Raw genomic sequence first — 19,824 nt, 5'->3', positions numbered from 1 at the left:
TTGTGCCAAAGCAACTCCTCGAGGTGATGGGGGAGTTTGTGGCCATCTCTGGGGGGTCCGGGCGGTTCTCCTTTCCCCATCAGGAGCCAAATCTGTCTTTCTCGTGCAGTTCCAGATCCGGGCTCTGGAGTCTCAGAAGCGGCAGCAGGAAATCGTGCTGCGGAGGAAAACCCAGGAGGTGAGGGGGGGGGCATCTCTGTGGGGGTCCCAGCCAAACTGTGGCTCAGTGACACGGCCTCACTCGGGCAATGCTGGCTGGGAGTGGGACCCCCAAAGGGTGGGAGGGGGTTTATGGCTGCGGGGAGCCCGGTTGGGGGAGGTTGGAGACAGCAGAGGAACCGAACTGCCCATCTCCTGGGGCAGCTGAGCCGAGAAAAAGGGCTGTGAGGGGAAGGGACAGAGCTGCCCGCTGTCTGCAGGGCTGTGCGAACGGCTTCGGGGCTCCAGAGCTCTGCTCTCGGCCCTTTGGGGAGCCGAGGGAGTCGGCGACAGGCTTGGGGTGGGGGACCCCCATCTGACACCCTCGGCCCCTCTTTTGGGCAGGTGTCGGCGCTGCGCCGCCTCGCCAAGCCCATGTCGGACCGGGTGGCGGGCAGGACGAGCCAGAAGCCGCCCATGCTGGACTCGGGCGCTGAGGTCTCGGCCAGCACCACCTCCTCCGAGCCCGAATCCGGCGCCCGCTCCGTCTCCAGCATCGTGCGCCAGTGGAATCGGAAAATCAACAATTTCCTGGGAGACCCCTCGCCCGCCGCCAACGGGGCTCGGCCGCCCAGGTCAGGGCAGGGGCCGTGCGGATGGGTGGGGAGGTGTCCCCGGGGCTCCCGGGTCTGGTTTTAGGCTGGTGGCAGAGGCTGGAGGGTTTTTATGGTGCGTTTGGCTGGAGGCAAACCTCCAACGCGAGGCACGAGCTGCGTTGGAAGGATCAGGGAGGGGTGGTGGCGGAGCTGGGCGATCCAGAAGCGACGCAGCCAGAGCCTGGGTGTCCTTTTGGGGAAAGCCCAGCTTTCCAGAGGCGGTGCAGCCACGTGCCTCTGGTCCCCTCGTGCTGCAGGAAGAAGTTCCCCAAGAAGGGGACGAGCCAGACCTTCAGCAAGGCCGCCCGCCTCAAGTGGCAGTCCCTGGAGCGGCGCATCTTCGACATCGTGATGCAGAGGATGACCATCGTCAACCTGGAGGCCGACATGGAGCGGCTCATCAAGGTGAGGGTGGTGGGCTTGGGGGCGGGGGGTTGGCCGTGCCAGCAGTGCCAAACTCCCTCTTTTTTCCCCCAGAAACGCGAGGAGCTGGCGCTGCTGCAGGAGGCGCTGCTGGGCAAGAGGGCGAAGCTGCAGGCGGAGAGCCCCAAGGAGCAGAAGGGGCTGCAGGAGCTGAACGAGGAGATCGAGGTGCTGGGGGCCAACATCGACTACATCAACGACAGCATTTCCGACTGCCAGGCTACCATCATGCAGATCGAGGAGACCAAGGTGGGCACGGAGGGAGCGGGAGGGTCCCTGGGAGGCGAGGGGAACACCAGGCTGGGGGAGGAACCCGGGCACCCCCGAGCATCCTGCCCCAGGACGTGGGAAAGCCGCAGCCTTCCCATGGGGCTGACGATTTCTGGTCTCCGTGGGCGTCTGCAAACATTTGTGGGATGCTGGAAAATGTCTGGGAAACCCGGCTTTTTTTTTCCCAGAGAAACCCCACGGGTTCTGGTGTCCGGTTTTGGCACTGGGCACGGCGGGGAGATGCGCGGCTCCTCGCCCCCTCTAGCGGCTGCAGCCTGGGCTGGAGGCTCTGCGCTGTGCCCAGCCTGTCCCTGGCTGTGCCAAATTGTCCCTGATCGTGGCATGAGCCAGGATGGGGTGGTGCTGGTGCAGGACCCGTGGTGCCCGTGCCACCCGTGGTGCCCACATCACCCAACCCTACCCGGCTGCGATGCTCCCCGGTCCCATCCCGTTCCCTCTCCTCCCCTCCCAGGAGGAGCTGGACTCCACGGACACCTCGGTGGTGATCAGCTCCTGCTCCCTGGCCGAAGCCCGGCTCCTGCTGGACAATTTCTTGAAGGCATCCATTGACAAGGTGCGGGCGCCGCGCCGCCTCCTTGGGGGGGGCCTCGTCCCCCACTTTGGGGGTTTCTCCCGAGCAGCGTGATGATGCTGAGGTGGCTGTGGCTTTCCCCATCCTCCAGGGGCTGCAGGTGGCGCAGAAGGAGGCCCAAATCCGGCTGCTGGAGGGGCGCCTGAGGCAGACGGACGTGACCGGCTCCTCGCAGAACCACCTCATCCTGGACGCCCTGCGGGAGAAAGCCGAGTCCCACCCCGAGCTGCAGGCGCTGATCCACAACGTCCAGCAAGGTGGGCACGAGCCCGGGGCCTCCCTTGGGGTCGGGGTCCTCTCTGTGGGGTGAGGCCGGGCCTCCAGTGCCATGGAGCACCCAGAGGTGCCACCACTGGCATCGTCGTGCCCCTGGGTGCCGTTCTGGTGGGCCGTGGCCCCCCTCACACCGCTCATGTGCCCTCTCCCCTGTGCGCAGAGAACGGCTACACCAGCACGGATGAGGAGGTCTCCGAATTCAGCCTGGCCTCGGATGGGAGGTGAGCACCCAGCCCCGTGGGGTGGGATGTCCGGGGCCTCTCAGGGGTGGGTTTTGATGAAGTCCCCTCCTGAGCTTTCCCGTGGCTCTTAGCCCTTGGGGAGCGCAGATGTCTCTTCATTCCTAAGTGAAGAAAACCCCGTGAAGATGGGGTTGTTCTTTGGAGAGAGGGAGCTGGGGACTGGGGGGGACCTCAGGGGTCTTGGGGGGGCTGCAGCAGCCTCTCCGAAAGGGGTTCAGCCATGAGGATCCAGCTCTGCCACCTTCTCCTCGCAGCTTCTCCCAGTCTTTCACCATGAAGGGCTCAGCGAGCCAGGATGACTTCAAGTTCAAGGTGAGCTGGCCTCCCTGCCGCCGGCCGTGGGAGGAGGGATGGGGGGAGGCGTTGTTTATAGGGCCGTGGGGCTCGGCTTTGGGGTCTGCTCTGCAGCCTGGCCCTCGGGGAGCCAGCCTTGGGGTACGGCTGGGCTCTGGATGGGGTCAGCTCTCCATAACCTCCTGGATCTGTGGTCCCCTGGGCACAGAGATGCAGGGATGGCTTCCAGGTTGGGTGGGCACCCAGGGGGGTGTCCGTGTGCTGGATCCTTTGTAGGCTAAGGTGGAGGGAAGCCCGCTGCCCTGTGCAGGCTGTCAGATTTGTATGGAAAACTGGGAATTCGTCCATCCTCCTGCGGCCGGGGTGCACGTGCTGCTGGCCCCGCAGCTCCCCTGAGCCCCGTGTCCCATCCTAGGGAGAGCCCAAGCTCTCCGGGCAGATGAAGGCGGTGTCGGCCGAGTGCCTGGGTCCCACGCTGGACATCTCCACCAAGAACATCACCAAGTCCTTGGCGTCCCTCATGGAGATCAAGGAGGACGGGATCAGCTTCTCCATCCGAGACCCCTATTACAAGGAGAAGGTGTCGCGCACCGTCAGCCTGCCTACGCGAGGCAGCACGTTGTGAGCAGGGGGTGCTGGATCTGGGGGGGCTGTGGGGGGCTCCTGGGGATCGGGGCTGGTGGGGGGGGAAGCTGTGCCCCATGGCAGAGCAACGAGGGCGAGCCAAAGCCTGCATCCATCCAGGCTTGCCCGCGGTGGTGGGTCTCTCCAGAAGGACCCCCTCGTGCTGGGGGTCCCATCCAGGTCCATCCTCATCCATCCTGGTCCATCCTGGTCCCCCTGGCTTCCCATCCTTCATGGAGACTTCTTGGGTTGCCAGAAGTGTCCGTGCCCACCGGATGACTCTGATGGTGCCCCGGGGACACCAGGGCAGCCCCTTCCCCGTTTGTTCTGCCGGGGGAGGACGAGGGGCTCAGCATGGAGCAGCTCCCCCCGACGGGGAGGAGAGCAGGCACCCACCGTGCCGTTCTGCTTCCCCTAGCCCCAGGCAGTCTCGCGTCTCGGACACGTCGCCACTCACACGGAGGAAATCCTACGACCGTGGGCAACCCGCCAGGTGAGCTCGGGAGCCAGGGACTCGGTCAGGGGGAGGCTGGGTGGCCCGGACAAGCCAGGAGGGATGCTCTCCAGGCCCTGGGGTGCCGGTATGAGGAAGAGGAGTTTGGCAGGTGCCGCATGAGTAGTCCCCAAATCACGCGTCCCTCTAATCCTTCCTGCCTCAGGCCTCCAGACGTCGGCTTCACGCCCCCCTCGTCCCCCCCCACCCGCCCGCGCAACGACCGCAACGTCTTCTCTCGGCTCACGAGCAACCAGAGCCAGGGCTCGGCCTTGGACAAGTGAGTGTGGGGTTTTTTTTTTTGGGGGCGCTGCATGGTGCGGACCCGTGCCGTGGCACCGGCGGGGCCTACCGGGTCCCACAGCGGGGCACGAGAGCGCAGCACCCAGGAGGGCTCCCTGCTGACCTCCTGCCACCGTTTTGTCCCCGGCTGCCCCCAGCAGGGGGGAGGTGGGCTGGGGGCTTGCAGGATGCTCAGGGGCTGGCACGGACCCCCCAGAGCTGCTCCAGGTGGCTGCCCACGTCTCGGAGAGCTGCCGGCAGCGCCGTGTCCTGACGGAGATCTATCCGACCCTCAGTGCCCTCCTGCTCCTCTGCCCTCTCCGTGTGTGCTTCTCTCTCTCCCTCTCTCCCTTCCTCCTCCTCCTCTTCCTCTACGCCCTGCGCTGGCTTGGATGCAATAACAACCCCTCCACCTCTGACTCCTCCGCTGCCTCTTCTAGTCTGGGTTTTCTCTCCCGTAATCCTGCTAATTTTCTGCCCCTAGGTCTGATGACAGCGATTCCTCTGTCTCGGAGGTGCTGAGGTATAGACAACTTTCTATTTATTACCCCTCCCTCCTCTCCTCCTCCTCCTCCTCCTCCTCCTCCTTTCTCTCTCTCTCCTGAGGTCGCTCTCCCCTGTCCCTGCATGCTCTGCCTGCACCTCGCTGCTCTGCCCCATCTCCCAGCCCGTGCCTGCTGTCCCCGTGCCGTGTCCCCTCTGGGCACGGCACCGTCCCCTGGCTCGGGACCTCGATCTGCCCCGTTCCTGCTCCGGATCGCACCGTGCTGCGGTGGCAGCATGCTCCGTGCCACCTGCCTGATGCCCCCGTGCCCCGTCCCGTCCCCCGGCTCTCCAGCAGGACCGCGCGGTGCTGGGGAAGGGGCCGATCATCCCGCACGCTGCCGGCATGGTTTTTCTTGCGAGCGGCTTCCCGGGAAACATCTCCCCGTGCCTGGCCCTGCATCTCCAGCGCCGGGCTCCGGGGCAGAGCTTTTTGCCCTGGAACACAGCCCGGATGGGAACGAGGTGCTGCTGGGCTTGTCCCCGTGCCACCTCCCATCCACCGGGGGGTTTCCCAGCTCCAGGACCACCTTTCCCTCACCCTTTAGGAGTAGCGGCTCCCCAGCACCCTGCCCTGAGCGCCCACGGGTGCTGGAGGGGTGACACCAGACCCTTTGTCACCTTGGGTGCTCTGCAGCCAGGCACGAAGCCCCCTGACACCGTCTCGCCCCGGGGATTTGGGGTTTCCACCCATTTGTCACCTCCAGGCTGGCAGGGACACCAGGGGTCAGGGGAGAGCTGCTTAATTAGAGTTTGTGGTTGCGCCTGCTAATTGGGAAAGGAAGATCACGCCCGTGTGATTCCCAAACCCCGCTGAACGAGCCCGCAGCCATCCTGGCTAACATGAGCCTTCCGTGGCCCCGGGCCTGCCCTTCCCCAGCCCCGTGCCTCAGTTTCCCTGTCTGTAAGAAGAGAGCAGCGCAGCTCGGGGCCACGTTTTGGGGTGGCAGCGGGGAGGAGATGTTGGTGGCCGTGCAGGACAGGGCTGGAGCTGTAGGGTTGTTGGATCTCAGCACCCCGAGCACCTCTCACGTGCCCACCGGCATCCCATGGAGGGGATTTTGGCAGGGACAGGTCCCCTCGGGCTCAGAGCAGTGCAGGGCTCCCACGGCCACTGTCACGGGGATGCTGGGCACAAAGGCCAGCGTTGCCCTCTGCCACCCTTGAGGTTTTAAAAGGAGCCCTGACGGGCTGTAAGGAAGCGAGGTGCTGGCTATTAGCATCCTGAAATGTTTATGGCAGAGCTTCAGGCCATACAAGGTGCAGTTTGTCCCGAAATGCCCCGAGGGATGGTGAGCTGGGTCTCCTGGCTCCCCAGCTCGCTGCTGGATGGGCTCAAGAGGCTCAGGAGCAGGGCAGAGGCTGTTGGGTTCCCCCTCTCCCAGCCCTGGGCACCAGGACGGGGGCACCAGGCAGTGGGGAGGTTCCCAGGGTTTCCATAAAGACATTTCCTCGGATGTGCCGGGTTCGGACAGGGGGCCCATCACCCTGCAGGGTGGTGGGAGATGCTTGGGGTGCCCCTGGGGACACGTGGTGCCCCCCTGCACGCACACGCACCCCACCACGCTTCTCCTTTCTCTCCCGCGCAAGGGGCGTCATCAACCCGGTGGGGGGCACCAAGAACGCCCGGACGGCCCCGCTGCAGTGCGTCTCCGTGGCAGAAGGACACACCAAGCCCGTGCTCTGCCTGGATGCCACCGATGAGCTGCTTTTCACCGGCTCCAAAGGTGCGTGAGGGGGCGAGGAGGGCGCTGCCTTGCGAGCAGGTCGGCACGGGGGAATGGGCGGTGCGGTGGGCACCGCGGGGACGCTCCCTCCTGGGCCACCCTCCTGCCCTCAGCATCGAGCTCGTGCTGCCCAGGTTGGCTTTTTTTGCCCTGGGGGGGTCCCTGGGGGCTGTGCTGGGCATGGGGAGTCGTCCATGCCCCTTGGGAGACCCCCCCCATGGGCACGTTCGTCCTCCCGCAGACCGCAGCTGCAAGATGTGGAACCTGGTGACGGGGCAGGAGATCGCCTCCCTCAAGGGGCACCCCAACAACGTGGTGTCCATCAAGTACTGCAGCCACACGGGGCTGGTGTTCACCGTGTCCACCTCGTACATCAAGGTGTGGGACATCCGGGACTCGGCCCGCTGCATCCGCACCCTCACGTACGTAGCAGGTTGGGGGAGTCCCGGGGGGGTCCCTGGGCACCGGGGGCGTCTTTGGCTCGGCACAAGCTGGTCCCAGGAGGGGGCTGGGGTGCAAGGATGGAGGGGATCCTCTAGGAGGTGGAGATCCTGCTGGTCCTGTGGTGGTCAGGCAGTCGATGATACCCATAGGGCCTTTCCCAATGTGGGATCTGGCACCCAGCAGCCCCGTTGGGTTCCTCAGCGGGGTCCCGATCTCTGCCTCCGGTCCCTGACCGTGCCCCATCCATCCACCCTCCTCCTCTCCCTCCCCTAGATCTTCTGGCCAGGTGATCTCTGGGGACGCGTGCGCCGGGACCACCACCCGCACGGTCACCAGCGTGCAGGGGGAGCACCAGATCAACCAGATCGCGCTCAACCCCACCGGCACCATGCTCTACGCCGCCACCGGCAACTCCGTCCGCATCTGGGAGCTGAGCAGGTGAGGGCAGGACGGCTCTGCAGAGGGGCTGCTGTCTGCTTGGAGGCACCCAAAAGGACCCCCCGGGGAAAGGGAAAGCCTCATTAGCAGCGGAAGGTGCCTGAAATAATGATAATAAGGGCTTTTGGGACCCAAGGGGTGACGAGCAGTGATGGGGCTCCTCGGGGTGTGAGCGCAGGAGAAGGGGGGGACCTTCGCCTGCTGGGGGAGGCTTTTGGGGGAGCTTTTTGGGAGAGTTGACCCCAGCCCCCGGTCTCTGTAGGCTGCAGCCCGTCGGGAAGCTGAGCGGCCACATCGGGCCCGTGATGTGTCTGACAGTAAACCAGACGGCGAGCAACCACGACCTGGTGGTGACGGGCTCCAAGGATCACTACGTCAAGGTGGGCCCTGGCACCTCGGGGAGCCCGGGTCTTGGCAACCCCCCGGTGCCTCCATGCCCAGATTTCTATTTTCACCTCTGTGTATGGCTTTCTGTGCATCTCCATGCCTTGAATCTTGCCTTTTGTCCATGGTAGGGGTGCAGCTTTGGGTGTGGGGGGTTTGTCTCATCCCTCAGGCTCCGTGCCTGGTGCTGGTGCGTTACGGCTGACCTGGATCAGCAGCTTGCCCCATTCTGCTCCCTTCTCCTTCCTGGTGCAGACACTCTGTGCCGGCTGATCTGCAGCTCCAGCACAGAAAAAGCTCACCCCTCCGTTTTATTTTTGGGTTGAGGTGGAGCTGGCACCAGGGGGATGGGGAGGGAGGCAGGGTCCTGCTCTTCTGTCAGCTGCGAGCTCTTGGCTCGGCTCTTGGAGAGGTGTAAAAGCTCACCGTGAGTGAAATCCCAGAGTCATCAGGGGTGGAGAAGCCCCCCATGGTCACCTGCTCAGCCACCCCCCCCCCACTGTCCCCACTGAGCCGTGTCCCCAAGCACCAGCCCCAACCTCTCCTGGAACCCCCCCCAGGGACGGGGACTCCCCCACCTCCCTGGGCAACCCGTCCCAACGCCTGCCCGCTCTGTCTGAGCAGAAATGGCTCCTCATTGCCCACCTCAGAGGACGATGCCAAGTTCTCCAAGGCAGGGTGACCTCCGTTTATTTACGCCTCCACCTGGGGTCCCTCACCCGCTGTTTTTTTTTCCCCCCAGGTGTTTGAGATTGCCGAGGGCATGGTGGGCAATATCGGCCCCACTCACAACTTCGAGCCCCCTCACTACGACGGCATCGAGTGCCTGGCCATCCAGGGGGACGTCCTCTTCAGTGGCTCCAGGGACAACGGCATCAAGAAGTGGGACCTGGAGCAGCAGGAACTTATCCAGGTCTGGGGGGTCCTCAGGGTGACGTGGGGCAGAGCAGCAGTGCTGGGGGGGGGCTAGGGGAAGGTTCTGGGCATGGTGCTGGTGTCCTGTGCTGAACGCACCTGGAGGGCCCCCCTGGAATATGGCAGTGCCTGTGCCAGGTGGCTCTGTACCCCCAAAAACACCTATGTGTGTGGATTGGCACCCAGCATTGCCAATTCCCCTCGGCACGCAGGCTTTGCAGCATCAGCTGCTGTGCTGGGACCCTGGGAGCTGGGTTCCACTCTGAAAACAGGATTAGTGCCCCCTGCCCAGGGGGCAAACCGAGCTCTGGGTCTCGGATCCAGCCCCTTGGCATCCTGTGGAGGTCAGCCCTGGGGCGATGCTGATCGGAGCCCCTCCAGCTGGGCGCACGAGGCTTTTTCGGGGGCTGCAGGTGATGCTGATCGTCACCTCCGCTCTGTCCCCGTGCGTGCAGCAAATCCCCAACGCGCACAAGGACTGGGTCTGCGCCCTGGCCTTCATCCCCGGCCGCCCCATGGTGCTGAGCGCCTGCCGAGGAGGCGTGATCAAGGTGTGGAACGTGGATAACTTCACCCCGGTGGGGGAGATCAAGGGGCACGACAGCCCCATCAATGCCATCTGCACCAACTCCAAGCACATCTTCACCGCCTCCAGGTGAGCCGCGGGCTTTCTGCGCCCCCGCAGCCCCCGGGGAGGTGGGAGCCCCCTGGGTTGACCTGGCATCCCCGGGCCTTGGTGGGAGGGGGCTGCAGGGAGCAGGGAGGGAGGGAAGGGGGGGGTCTCGCAGCTTTCCAGTCCCTGCACTCCTCATCTCGTCTTGCCCGTCTTAGTCCGTCCCCTGCCCGCGTGCCGGCGCTGCCCTGGGTTATCCCCCGCGCAGGGACCCCTCTTCCCCGGGGCTGGGCACCCCAAACTGCTCTCGGGGAGCAAATTGGCAGCAAGACTCTGATGTCCTCTTTTCGACCATGTCCCTTTTCTCCCTTCCTTTTTCTGTCTCTCTCTGTCTCTCCTCCTCCCCACCTCCCATCTGTGCCACACAGCGACTGCCGGGTAAAGTTATGGAATTACGTGCCTGGGCTCACCCCTTGCCTTCCACGACGCGTCCTTGCCATAAAGGGCCGTGCTACTAGTCTGCCTTGACCCTCCTGCTCTCTCTTGACTCTCTCTTGCTCATGCACTCTTCTTCTGTCTTTTCCTTTCTCTCCATCTCTTTCTCGCTGTTGCTTGCTTTTGCTCCTCTCTCTCTTTCTCTCTTTCTCTCTGGTCTGAGCTGCTTCTTGACGGTATGAAACTCTTTTGCGTTTTTCCCCACTTGATAAATCTTTGCTAGGAGTGACTCGGCCCCTTGGTCCCCATCATGCCCCCGTGTTGTTTTTGGTTTTCTTTTTTTCTTTTTTTTTTTTCTCTCGCCCGGTGCCCACATCTCCTGTGGCACCACGGCCTGCCCGCACCCTTGCATGGAGACGGGGCCACCCCGAAGCAAACCCGTGCCCGGGGGACACCCAGCTCAGCAGCTCCCTGCAGCATCACTTCGACCTAGCCAGAGCTCATCCGAGGGGTGCAGGGGTCCCGCTGTCAGGGTCCCCACTCCCCTTTGTCCCCGGTCCCTGCCCGTGGGGTGAGCTGGAGGCTGAGCCCCACCGGGTCTGCCTGCTCCCCAAACCAACCCGGGCGTCCTCGCGCCGAGGGGAAGGAGCTTGGGGGAGCCCTGGGGGCTGCATGCTGCCAGGGGCTGGGGGTGGAGGACGTTCTCCTCGTGGTGCCGAGCCCCCTGCCCCTCTCACGCCGCCCCTCTCGCCCTTTATTTCCCAGCGACCTGACAGTGAAGCTCTGGAGCGGGAGGAGGTTGCCCGCTGGGTCCAACTAGGGGCTGCCAAGGACTGGAAGGTGGGACAGGAGGGCGACGGCCGGGTACCTCGCCCTTGCTATCGAGACCTCATCATCGACAGGAGCTCAGCCCAGGGATGGGATTTGTTGTGGCTGGCCCGCCGGGGTGGATGAGGCCCCACCTGGTACTTTGAGCACTGATTTTTTTTTTTCCCTGTGAAGAGGCAGCTCCGTGGAGCACCGGCAGCTCCACCTCCCCTCCTGCTGCGGTTTCTCGATGGTTTTTCCACTGACCAGGAAACTTCGTCGCCCTTCTCGCCCACCCTGCTGTACTCCTGCTGTCAGGACTCTGAGGGGTTGGAGTCCAGGCTGAGCTCCTTGGCTCCTTCCCAAAGGAATTTGGAGATGCCAAATTCCCTCCTGTCCCTGTGGCTTCCCGCAGCCTCCGCCTGGATGTGCTCCTTTGGTCCCTCTTGGCTCCAGGGCTGGTTCCTGCAGGAGTCTTTCTCCATTCCCCAGTCTCGAGGCCGTTTGGGGTCTGCTGGCCAGGACCAGAGCACGGAGAGGCTGCTTCTTTGGAGATGGTACTTGTGGGATGGCCCCCGTGCTGCGATGGGGTCTGCAGGAGGATTTCCAGGCAGCTCCATCATCCCCCAGCCTCAGCCTGTCCGACCCGGCTCGCCCTGAGCATCTCTGCTGTGCCCGGTGAGCCCGGGCAGCTCTCCATCCATCGCACGACTTCCAGCCCCACCTGCTGCGTTTCCTCGTGGTGATCTGTGAAAATCTCTGAGCCCAAATCAGCAGACCCCAGCTCCGCTCTGCGGCGGGGCAAGGACGGGCTGCTCGGCCCTGCTGCTGGCACCTCGGGTCTCAGCAGGCGTTTCTGGTGCATCCCTGAAGCCTTTTAACCCCTCTCGAGCTCAGGACCCCAAGCGAGACCAGAAGTTCCTGGCTGAAGAAGCCGAGGCTGGGTTTGGTGCCCCGATGGCCCGTCTCATTTTGGCACAGCTGGGGGCTGGAGGCTCTCAACGCTTCGCTCTCAGCCCCTTTCCTGGGGAGGGACCAGCTCGGTTTTGCCCCACGAGCCCTGGGGTGCCGGCGATGGGGCTCAGTACCAGGAGCGGGGTGAGGATGGGGTCGGCTGCTGGGGCTGGCACAAATCCCCCACTCCCTGCACACTTGAAGGACAATCCTGCAGGGGCTGATCTTGCACAGTTTGCTCCATCCAGGAGCGTGATCCTGAGGATTCAGCCTCTGCAGCCACCCTCCTCCTCCCCTGGTTTAAGGGTCGGCCAGGCTCCGGTCCCATGCTGGAGCTTTGATTTCTCCCTCCCCTGGTCCCTTGGGCCGTCTCCTGCCCCATGCCAGGCTTTGTGGGATGGCCGAGGGGACCCCAGGAGCGGTGCCCTCTCCTCCCCTGCTCTCACCTCACTTTTGTCGCAGAAGAAGCAGCTTTTGGACTCGGACTTATGGATTTCTGTACGTGATCCCACCGGTGCTGAACTGGGATCTCAGAGGCCGGGGGCTCCAGGACCTGCCCCATAAAGCACAGACCATTTTCCCTCTCCTTCCTGCAACCACAGCCACTCCTGGGCCAGCCACCGGCCCTCGCTGAAACCTCTCCAGGCGGAGCGTGGCAATTCCTCCTCATCCCGAAGCACAGGAGCATCTCTACTGACTTGATAGGGATTTTTTTTTGTGGGTTTTTGGGGAAAAAAAAAAAAAGCAACAAAACAATCCTGCTGGCATGCCTCGGTGGAGGGCACGATGCTGTGCCACCCTGCCCAGGACAGTGCCAAGAGGCACAAGGGCCCCACGGCCACCCCATAGCGCACAGAGGTACGGAGCTGGAGGTGGTGATGCCCTCTAAGCCTGTCTTGGAGAGGGTTTCCCTGCTCCTTGATACTTTTTTTTGGGATGTGTGTGTCTGTGTGGCTGCAGCTTGGTGGGCATCGGTGCCAAGATCTGCCAGCGCCTGCCCTAAAACCTCGCGCTGCTGCAATCAGTGAAGGGCCGCCCTGTTGGGGCCATTTGGGGTCAGATCTGCCTCGCCTTTCTCTCCAGTTTCCCCCCTCCACGTGGGCTGCGGGTGCCTGCTTGGCTTCCCAGGGCTGGGGGGCTGGATCCTGGCTGATGCTGAGCCCCCCCGGCTGCAGCCTGGAGGTGCGGGGAGCTGGGGAGCATGGCACGGGGGGGGGGGTCTGTGAAGCAGGAGGTGACCGTGATCCCATACCGTGTGTGTGTGTGTGTCTGTGTCGTAGTCCCTGCCTGGGTTGGTGCTGCCCAGGCAGGGCAGTGATTTTTGGGGTGTTGATCTGGTTTAGCTACCTCACGGTGCAAGCTGGGTGCTGTCGTCGTTGGGTTTCGTCGGGGGGGTGATGGGGTGGGAGGGTGGGGGGGGGGGGGGTTGAAGTTTGGATTTCTCTGCCTTTTCGTCCTCGTCGGTCTGATTTTGATGCTTGAGTTTGTCCCAAAGACGTGTGCCCTCACCTGCACCTCACTGCGTTTCTGAGCCCCCTCCCTGGGCAGCTCAGCACCCCAACCCCCCCCCAGCTCCCCGTTCTGCTGCAGCTTTCCTGCTGAGATCCGGCTCTGGATGCTGGAGGGTGCTTGATCCCATTAGTTTTGGGGTTGATCTGCAGCCTGGCACAGGTCCCTCCTGTCCCTTTGGGGGATGGAGAGCATCCTCTGCAGGGCTGATCAGCCTCCATCCCCGCCCCTGTGCTCGCAGCTAGGTTCTGGGGGTGCAAAGCTCTCCATGGGGTGATGGCACCCAAAGCACAGGGTGGGCACGGGGCTGCTCCTCGTCCCTGTTTTCCTGAGCCCTGGGCGCAGGGAGCGGTGCTTTCACCTCTGCCCAGGTTGGAGGTGGTCTGCGAGAGAGGGGGAGTCCCATGTGTAATGTCTATTTTATTTTTTCCCTCCCCAAAATGTAGCTGAGCCTAGATCCCGTCCCAGGCACTGAACACAACCCGGGGCAGCCCCAGGGCCCCCGGTTCTCCCCTTGTGGGGCTGGGGAGCTGCACGGGGCTCTGCCCCACTCCCTGCCCCATGGGGTTTGGGGGGGGGCTCGTGGCTCCTAGCCCTACCCCCAGCTTTGGGGGGCAGGTCCCCCAAACCCTAAAGCACAAGGTCCCACCCTGCTGGGGGTCTGGCGAGGGGGAGCTCTTGCCCTTTGCTCCTTCAGCTCTGCCCGTGGGCAGCATCCCTGCGGGCACCGCTGGGTTTTGGGGTGCACGTTCCCAAATTCACCACCTTGTCCTTGGCCCGGGGGACGGTGCCTGCAGGCTCAGGCTGGGGCCGTGGTTTTGGAAACACCGTGTGTGTAGGGTAAGGACAGGGCTGCAGGTGAGGGGTGGAGGAAGCCAGCGACCCCCCTTTTTTTTTTTATCCCTTTGCACATCGCTGGGTGCTCCCCTGGGGGTCTGTGGGGGTCTCTGAGCCTTCCCCCAGCCCCTCCATGGCGGGGCCAGCTCGGAGCTGCCTTCACACCACCCTCCTCGTGCTGCTTCTCCCTCGGTGCCTTGGTTTGTGCCAGGCTGATCCCTGCCCGGGGGGGGGGAGCTGGGTGCTGCTGGTCCCGGGCTCTGCGCCTCGCTCCTGGATCTCCTCCCTCCAGCACACAGGGGCCGGCTCCAGCTCCGGCCTGGAGCTGAGCTTTGCACAGCGGGGATGGAGATGACGCAGGAGCCCCAAAATGCCAGGCCCCCAAACCACTGTGAGCCCCCCCCCTCGGGGAGCCCGGACCCCATCTCCCTGCCCAGCACCCGCAGCTCTTACGGCACAAATTTTGGGGGGCTTTGGGGTGCTGTGTCCCAGCCTGGGGCTGCTCCCCAGCACCTCGCAGCTTTTGGGGTCCCAGCCCTGATCCCACAGAGCCACCGCCTGCCCCCAGGGTGTCCTCCCCGTGCCCCCCCTTCCCCATCCCTTGTTGGGATGGGGCCCAGGTACGATCCCACGGAGCACTTGCCTTGTCCCTGCTGCTTTGCTCCATCCTGCAGGCACCGTGCACCCCCCAGAGCCCCCTTCTCCCTTCGTGGGGAGCAGGGAAGGGGTCCCCACAGCCCCAACCCCCCCGTGCTGCTCCAGCTGTAAGCAGGAGGGAGCCCAGCACAGCACTGACACCCCCTCCCAAGCCTTGTTCCTAAAAAACCCACTGCCCTGCGCCTTCCTCCTGCCCTGGGGGGCTCGTCCCCATCTCCCCCAGGACCTGCACCAGGACGGGGCCAGCCCTGGCTCCCAGCCCTGCGCCTGCTCCATCGCCCCTTCCCGCTGCACAACTCACGAGCAGCAGGTGCCTTTTCTTGCTCGGAGCTGTCGTTGAGGCCAGCTCTCCTGAAGGCTTCTTTTTTTTTTCTTTTTCCTCTCTGCTGAGCTGTGCGGCCCAGCCCTGGGGTCTGGGTTTGTTGGAGGACGAGGCGCGTGTATATATTTTGTACCTCGATGTGTTCCTGTAAATAGTGTAAGTTATTTCGGTCTCATGATGTACATGTTGGTTTGTTGATTTTTTTCTTTTTTGTTTTTTTCAATGGATGTGTTTGTTCCTGGCCTTTTTGTCTTCACGAATAAAGTGTTCTGAAACCACCGGGGCGAAGCCTCCCAGGGGATGAGCAGAGCTGGGAGCTGCCTGGGCTGATGGGTGCAGGGCCCCTGGGGTGCAAGGGTGCTGCTGGGGTCCTTCTGCTCCTGCCCAGCTCCTGCGTCCTCAGGGGCACCGAGTGCTCAGGGGCACAGTGTGGGCGCTGTGGGGGCTCCCTGGATTCTCCCCCAGGACCTCAAGCTGGAGGAAGCACCTCCCTGGTGAGGAGGAGGAGGATGGGAGCACCTCGTTGTCCTGCTGCAGGTCCCCAGGAAGGCAGGACGAGGTGGCACCAAGCGCCAGTGCACAGGGATGTCCCCGTGGCTATGGGCAGCATCTCGGGTGCCTCCAGCCTGTGCTGGTCCCCATGGTCCTGCCCATTCCAGGGGGACCTGGGGGACAGGGGACAAAGCTCTGGAGGGACAAGAGGCTTTGCAGGAGGATCTAGCATGAAAAACACCAAAGGAAAAGGCCGTCGGGTGCTGCACCCGGCACGGGGCGATGCTGGGCACAGGCACAGCTCAGCGGGAGGGACCTGGGGGTGCTCAGCACCAGCCAGCAGCGTGCCCTGGCAGGTGTGCACAACGTAAAGGGGATGTTGAGGGGATTGTTATTTACTACACAGCTAGTAAAAGCTGGAAGGTGTGGAAGATGTGTCCTGGAAGAAGAGGCTGGAGGTGCTGGGGGGGTCTGGGCTGGAGGTGAGGTGGCTCCGAGCGCCCTCGGTGCTCTCCTCCCCGGGACCGATGCTGGCACCGAGCTGCACGGGGGGGTTCAGACGTGACAACAGGAAAAAAATCTTTACAGTGAGGGTGGTGAGATGCTGGAAGAGGCTTCCTAGCGCGGTGCTTGATATCCTGGCAGCATTGATAACTTGCCTCAGCTGCTGTTAGCCCCGCAGTGCGCACGGGGACTTGGTGAGCTCTGTGCATCCCTTCCCCTCACCTGCCCCAACCCCAGTTCTCCCAGGACACCGGGCAGCCGAGGCACGACCCCTGTGTCCCATCCTGGCTGCCGAAGGCCACCTCCCCGAGCCCGGTGTCCCCAGGAGCGGGTGGCTTTGGGGACAGCCGGCAGGTGGCAGCCCCGGCTGCGGGACCGCGGGGCGCGGCGGAGCTGCTGGGGCTGGGGTCAGAGGGGTCCTCGCCCGGCCCCGGGGGTTGGGGGGGGTTGGGGAGGGGGCTGCGGGCAAAGGGAGGGGATGGGGATGAATTTGGGGAACCCCTCTGGGGGGTCAGAGGTTGCTCTGGGAGGTGGGGAGGAGAAGTGGCTGCAGGGAGGGGATGGAGATGGATCGTGTCCCCAAGCTGGGACCATGTCCTCAAACTGGGATCTTGTTCCTGGAGCTGGGGTCGTGTCCCCAAGCTGGGGTCTTGTCCCCAAGCTGTGTCCCTGTCCCCTGGGGCAAGGGGATGAAGGCAAGGCCTGGGGGTGGCACAGGGCAGGAGGTGACCCCAGTGCCAGCCTGCAGTGCCCGTGGAGGTGACGGATGGTGGCACCGAGCTGTGCCCCCTGAGGCTGTTGGGCAGCCAACCCCCCCCAGGGCAGGGAGAGGGGGCTGCGAGCTGCACCCCGAAATGTTCAGGGCAGCACCTCAGCCCCAGCAGCCTCCACTTTCTCTTTCCCAGTGGCACTGGTTAGACTGGTCGAATGGAGCAGCCGGGTGCTGGGAGGTGCTGGTGCTGGGCTGTGCCCGCACCCACCAGCCTGGGAGCAGCCCCTCCTGGCACCCATCCTGCACCCTCCGTGGGGCACCCCGTGGGGGCTGGGGGCTCCCTCCTGGCCATGGGTGGCCCGACACAGCTCGTCCCGAGAGTGGTGCCAGCTCTGGGGGGGCTGCACTGGGGGGTGATGTTACGGCTACCCTGGGACTGGGGGGCTGAGGCGGTGCTGAGTGCCCTCCACGAGGCCCCAAGAAGTGTGGGGGACGGGGGGACAGCAGGCGGGGGGCACAGGGTGCTGCTCTGGTCCTGGCTGGGTCTCAGGAGGGTGCCCAAAGCTGCTCCAGCCCCGTGTCCTGTGCACACCCGTGCTGCTGCTGCTGGTGATGGGATCTGCGGGGTCACAGATGTGGGGTTCAGTAATAAATGTGGGTCTGGGTTCTCCCCCCAGCAGGGCTGGTGGCACCAGTGGCACCCCCCTCCTGCCTACCGGGTGCACCTTGTCACCGCGAAGGGACCAGATTGGTCCCGAGAAATCCTTGCAAGGGGGAATTTGTGTGAAAAGCCCCCGCGCAGGGCGCCGGCACCACCCCAGGAGGGAGGCTTGGGGAGGAACCGCTCAGCACCCATCAGTGCTGCACCGGGGCGGGGGGTCCCATGGCCACCATCCGGCCACTTGTGGCCACCTGCAGTGGTGGCCACTGGGCTAACTGAGGATGCTCAGCCTGGTCCCCCCCAAACCACCCCCATTTGCTCGGAGCTCCTGAGGGCTCCTGGTGCTCAGCGCCTGCCCCTTCTCCCCCTGGCTCGGGGCACCGCAGACCCGCCGTGTCCCTGCTCTGGGGCTGCTGAAAAAGCTCCCCCAGGGGCAGGTTTCTAAGCACAACGCTGGAACCCAGCCTGGCAGCGGGGTCCCTGGGCACTGCGGGGTCACAGCACGCAGGGTTTCAGGCTCTGCGTGCGCCCGGCACCAGCGTATCCCCCGGTGGTGCTGGTTTACCAAAGGATGGAGCTGGCAGGGGCTGCTCCCCGGTGTGGGGACATCCCTGCGTGCTGCAGGATGCTGTGCCCGGGAAACAAAAGGGCCTGGCAGCGCCCAGCACTCGTGACAGTGCCATGCAGGAATGAAGCTGGGGCAGGTGAGCAGCTCGCACGGCCCGGTGCCTCCCGGAGAGCAGGTTGGCCCCGGGGCCACCGCACGGCCCCACAGGGACCTGACCGCAGGGATGGGGCCACAGCATCCACGTCTGCACCCTGGGTCGGCACCGAGCCACAGCAGCTGGTTTGGTGCCAGGCAGGAGCTAGAGGTGATGCTGGGGTCAGCTGCAGTCACGCAGTGCCGGGGGATTGCTCCTGCCCCTGGATGTGGCTGGGGCAGCAAAGAGGTGGCCTTGGGTAAACGGTGCTGGGCTCTTGGCCTGGATGGGCCCAGGGCTAAAAAACCAGCACAAACAGACCCAGAAAAGAGTCCCAAATCCTGCCCAACAGCCAGAGGGGCAGCAGAAAACAACTCCCCAAATGCATTCCCTGCTTTACCCCTAGGTGTGTGTCCCTGCGTGCATCCGTGTGTGTCCTTGCAGTGGCGCTTGTGACATGGCCGGGGATGGGCTCTGCAGCCTGCCCCGGCCACCCCTGGGCAAAAAAAATGCCCCATCCCAAAACGGTGAGCAGGGCACCTGCACAGACAGATCATCACAGCCTCTGCCACGCGTGGTCCCGGGGACAGTGCCCGCGGGGTGGGTGACCCGGGCAGGGCTCCGAATGCAGCTGGGGACCCCTCCGAGAGCCCCCCTGCCACGAGCACTGCGCTGCCCCTCGGAGCAGGGCTCGGAGAGGGGAAATCTGCACCTCCTGGGGGCACCTGGGGCAGCGTTCCCGGCCACTTTCCCCCTTGGAAGAGCCCCCGGGATGGATGCTCGGCCCCCGGGGCTGCTCCGGCCCTCCTGGGCATGTTTTCTTGGCAGCGGGAGCCGAGCGAACCTGCTGCTGCGAGCAAACAAACACGAGCCGGGCTAAACGGCGGCGAAGAAAACACCCCGCGAGGCCAGCGCGGGTGAAACTCTGGGCACCGGCAGGGCAAGGGCTCTGACAATGATTAAACTGGCCAACCCAGATTTCCCGGCAAGGCAGCGCTGGGCTGGGACCCGGTGGTTCATATTATGCAAATCACCTGGATCTGGGAGCATGAACGTTTCAGCCTGGAATTCCCCTCGGGCCTCCAGATCGCGTTACGCCGCCCCGTGCTATAAAAGAGGAGACGTGGGCAGGAGCTGCCCATCGGCACAGCCTGGCCGGGCCCGCAGCCGTGGTTAGCGGCCGGGCAGGGCTCCCCTCGCCTCCCCCCTTTGGATTAGCTGCCGCCCCGCGAGTGCCATCGCAGAAGGTACCAAAGCTTTTTCCTTCGGGACCTGCTCCCCGCTGGCGACGTGCCCCCGGCTTCGCTCCCTTCCCTCTGCATCTCCTCTCCCGTCGGGGATGTGCTCGGTTGGTCCTCGCTCGCCGCGCGCCCGCTGTCCCAGCGCGGCCACCGGCCCCTTTTGGGGACCCACAGAGGGGTCCCCCTCCGGCCCCTGGGCTTTGTCCGGCGATCGGCAAGATTTGGCTTTTCTACCACGGGCTGCCGAGTCACCGGGATGTGCTTTTTGGAGGACGGGAGGTGCCAGCAGCCCTGCCCGTGGGCAGGGGGCAGGGGATGCGCCCACCTGTGGGGCTGGGGGCACATTTGGTGGCCGAGGGTCCCGCAGGGGCCATGCCGTGGGCCCGACAGCCCCCTTACTGTGAGAGGGGCTGGCAGGGCTGGGGAAGGGGCTGCAGCAAGCACGAGGCCACCTTGTCCCCTGCCTTGGGGTGGCAGGGATTGAGGCCACCGGGTGGGCATTTCGGCAGAGGTGACCCAAGAGGCGGCAGCGCACGGAGGGAGGGGGAGCCCGGCCTCACCCAGCCCCGTCCCGGGGCTCCCGCGGGTGCTGTGGGTTCAGGACCGGGGCTCACTGTGGTCTCTCGGCACAGAGCTTG

At 64.3% G+C, this 19,824-nt stretch overlaps 1 protein-coding gene across 1 annotated transcript in view; it reads left to right on the top strand.

The window, feature by feature from the left end:
* KIF21B (kinesin family member 21B) overlaps positions 1-10,662 on the top strand; it is a 28,733-nt gene extending 18,071 nt beyond the window's left edge. Inside the window, exons 17-35 of the mRNA XM_032203380.1 lie at positions 110-178; positions 544-773; positions 1,052-1,199; positions 1,272-1,466; positions 1,960-2,061; positions 2,171-2,336; positions 2,516-2,576; positions 2,852-2,909; positions 3,307-3,512; positions 3,934-4,008; positions 4,175-4,288; positions 4,775-4,813; positions 6,424-6,560; positions 6,802-6,982; positions 7,278-7,442; positions 7,705-7,822; positions 8,569-8,739; positions 9,197-9,396; positions 10,555-10,662. Of these exons, the coding sequence (XP_032059271.1) occupies positions 110-178; positions 544-773; positions 1,052-1,199; positions 1,272-1,466; positions 1,960-2,061; positions 2,171-2,336; positions 2,516-2,576; positions 2,852-2,909; positions 3,307-3,512; positions 3,934-4,008; positions 4,175-4,288; positions 4,775-4,813; positions 6,424-6,560; positions 6,802-6,982; positions 7,278-7,442; positions 7,705-7,822; positions 8,569-8,739; positions 9,197-9,396; positions 10,555-10,609 (2,490 nt within the window). The 3' untranslated portion in view covers positions 10,610-10,662. The remainder of the gene's footprint in view (positions 1-109; positions 179-543; positions 774-1,051; positions 1,200-1,271; positions 1,467-1,959; positions 2,062-2,170; positions 2,337-2,515; positions 2,577-2,851; positions 2,910-3,306; positions 3,513-3,933; positions 4,009-4,174; positions 4,289-4,774; positions 4,814-6,423; positions 6,561-6,801; positions 6,983-7,277; positions 7,443-7,704; positions 7,823-8,568; positions 8,740-9,196; positions 9,397-10,554) is intronic.
* The last annotated feature ends 9,162 nt before the right edge of the window (positions 10,663-19,824 follow it).

This window comes from Aythya fuligula, chromosome 25, assembly GCF_009819795.1.
Source record: "Aythya fuligula isolate bAytFul2 chromosome 25, bAytFul2.pri, whole genome shotgun sequence".
Lineage (NCBI taxonomy): Eukaryota > Metazoa > Chordata > Aves > Anseriformes > Anatidae > Aythya > Aythya fuligula.
This window is presented reverse-complemented; position numbering and strand designations above follow the sequence as displayed.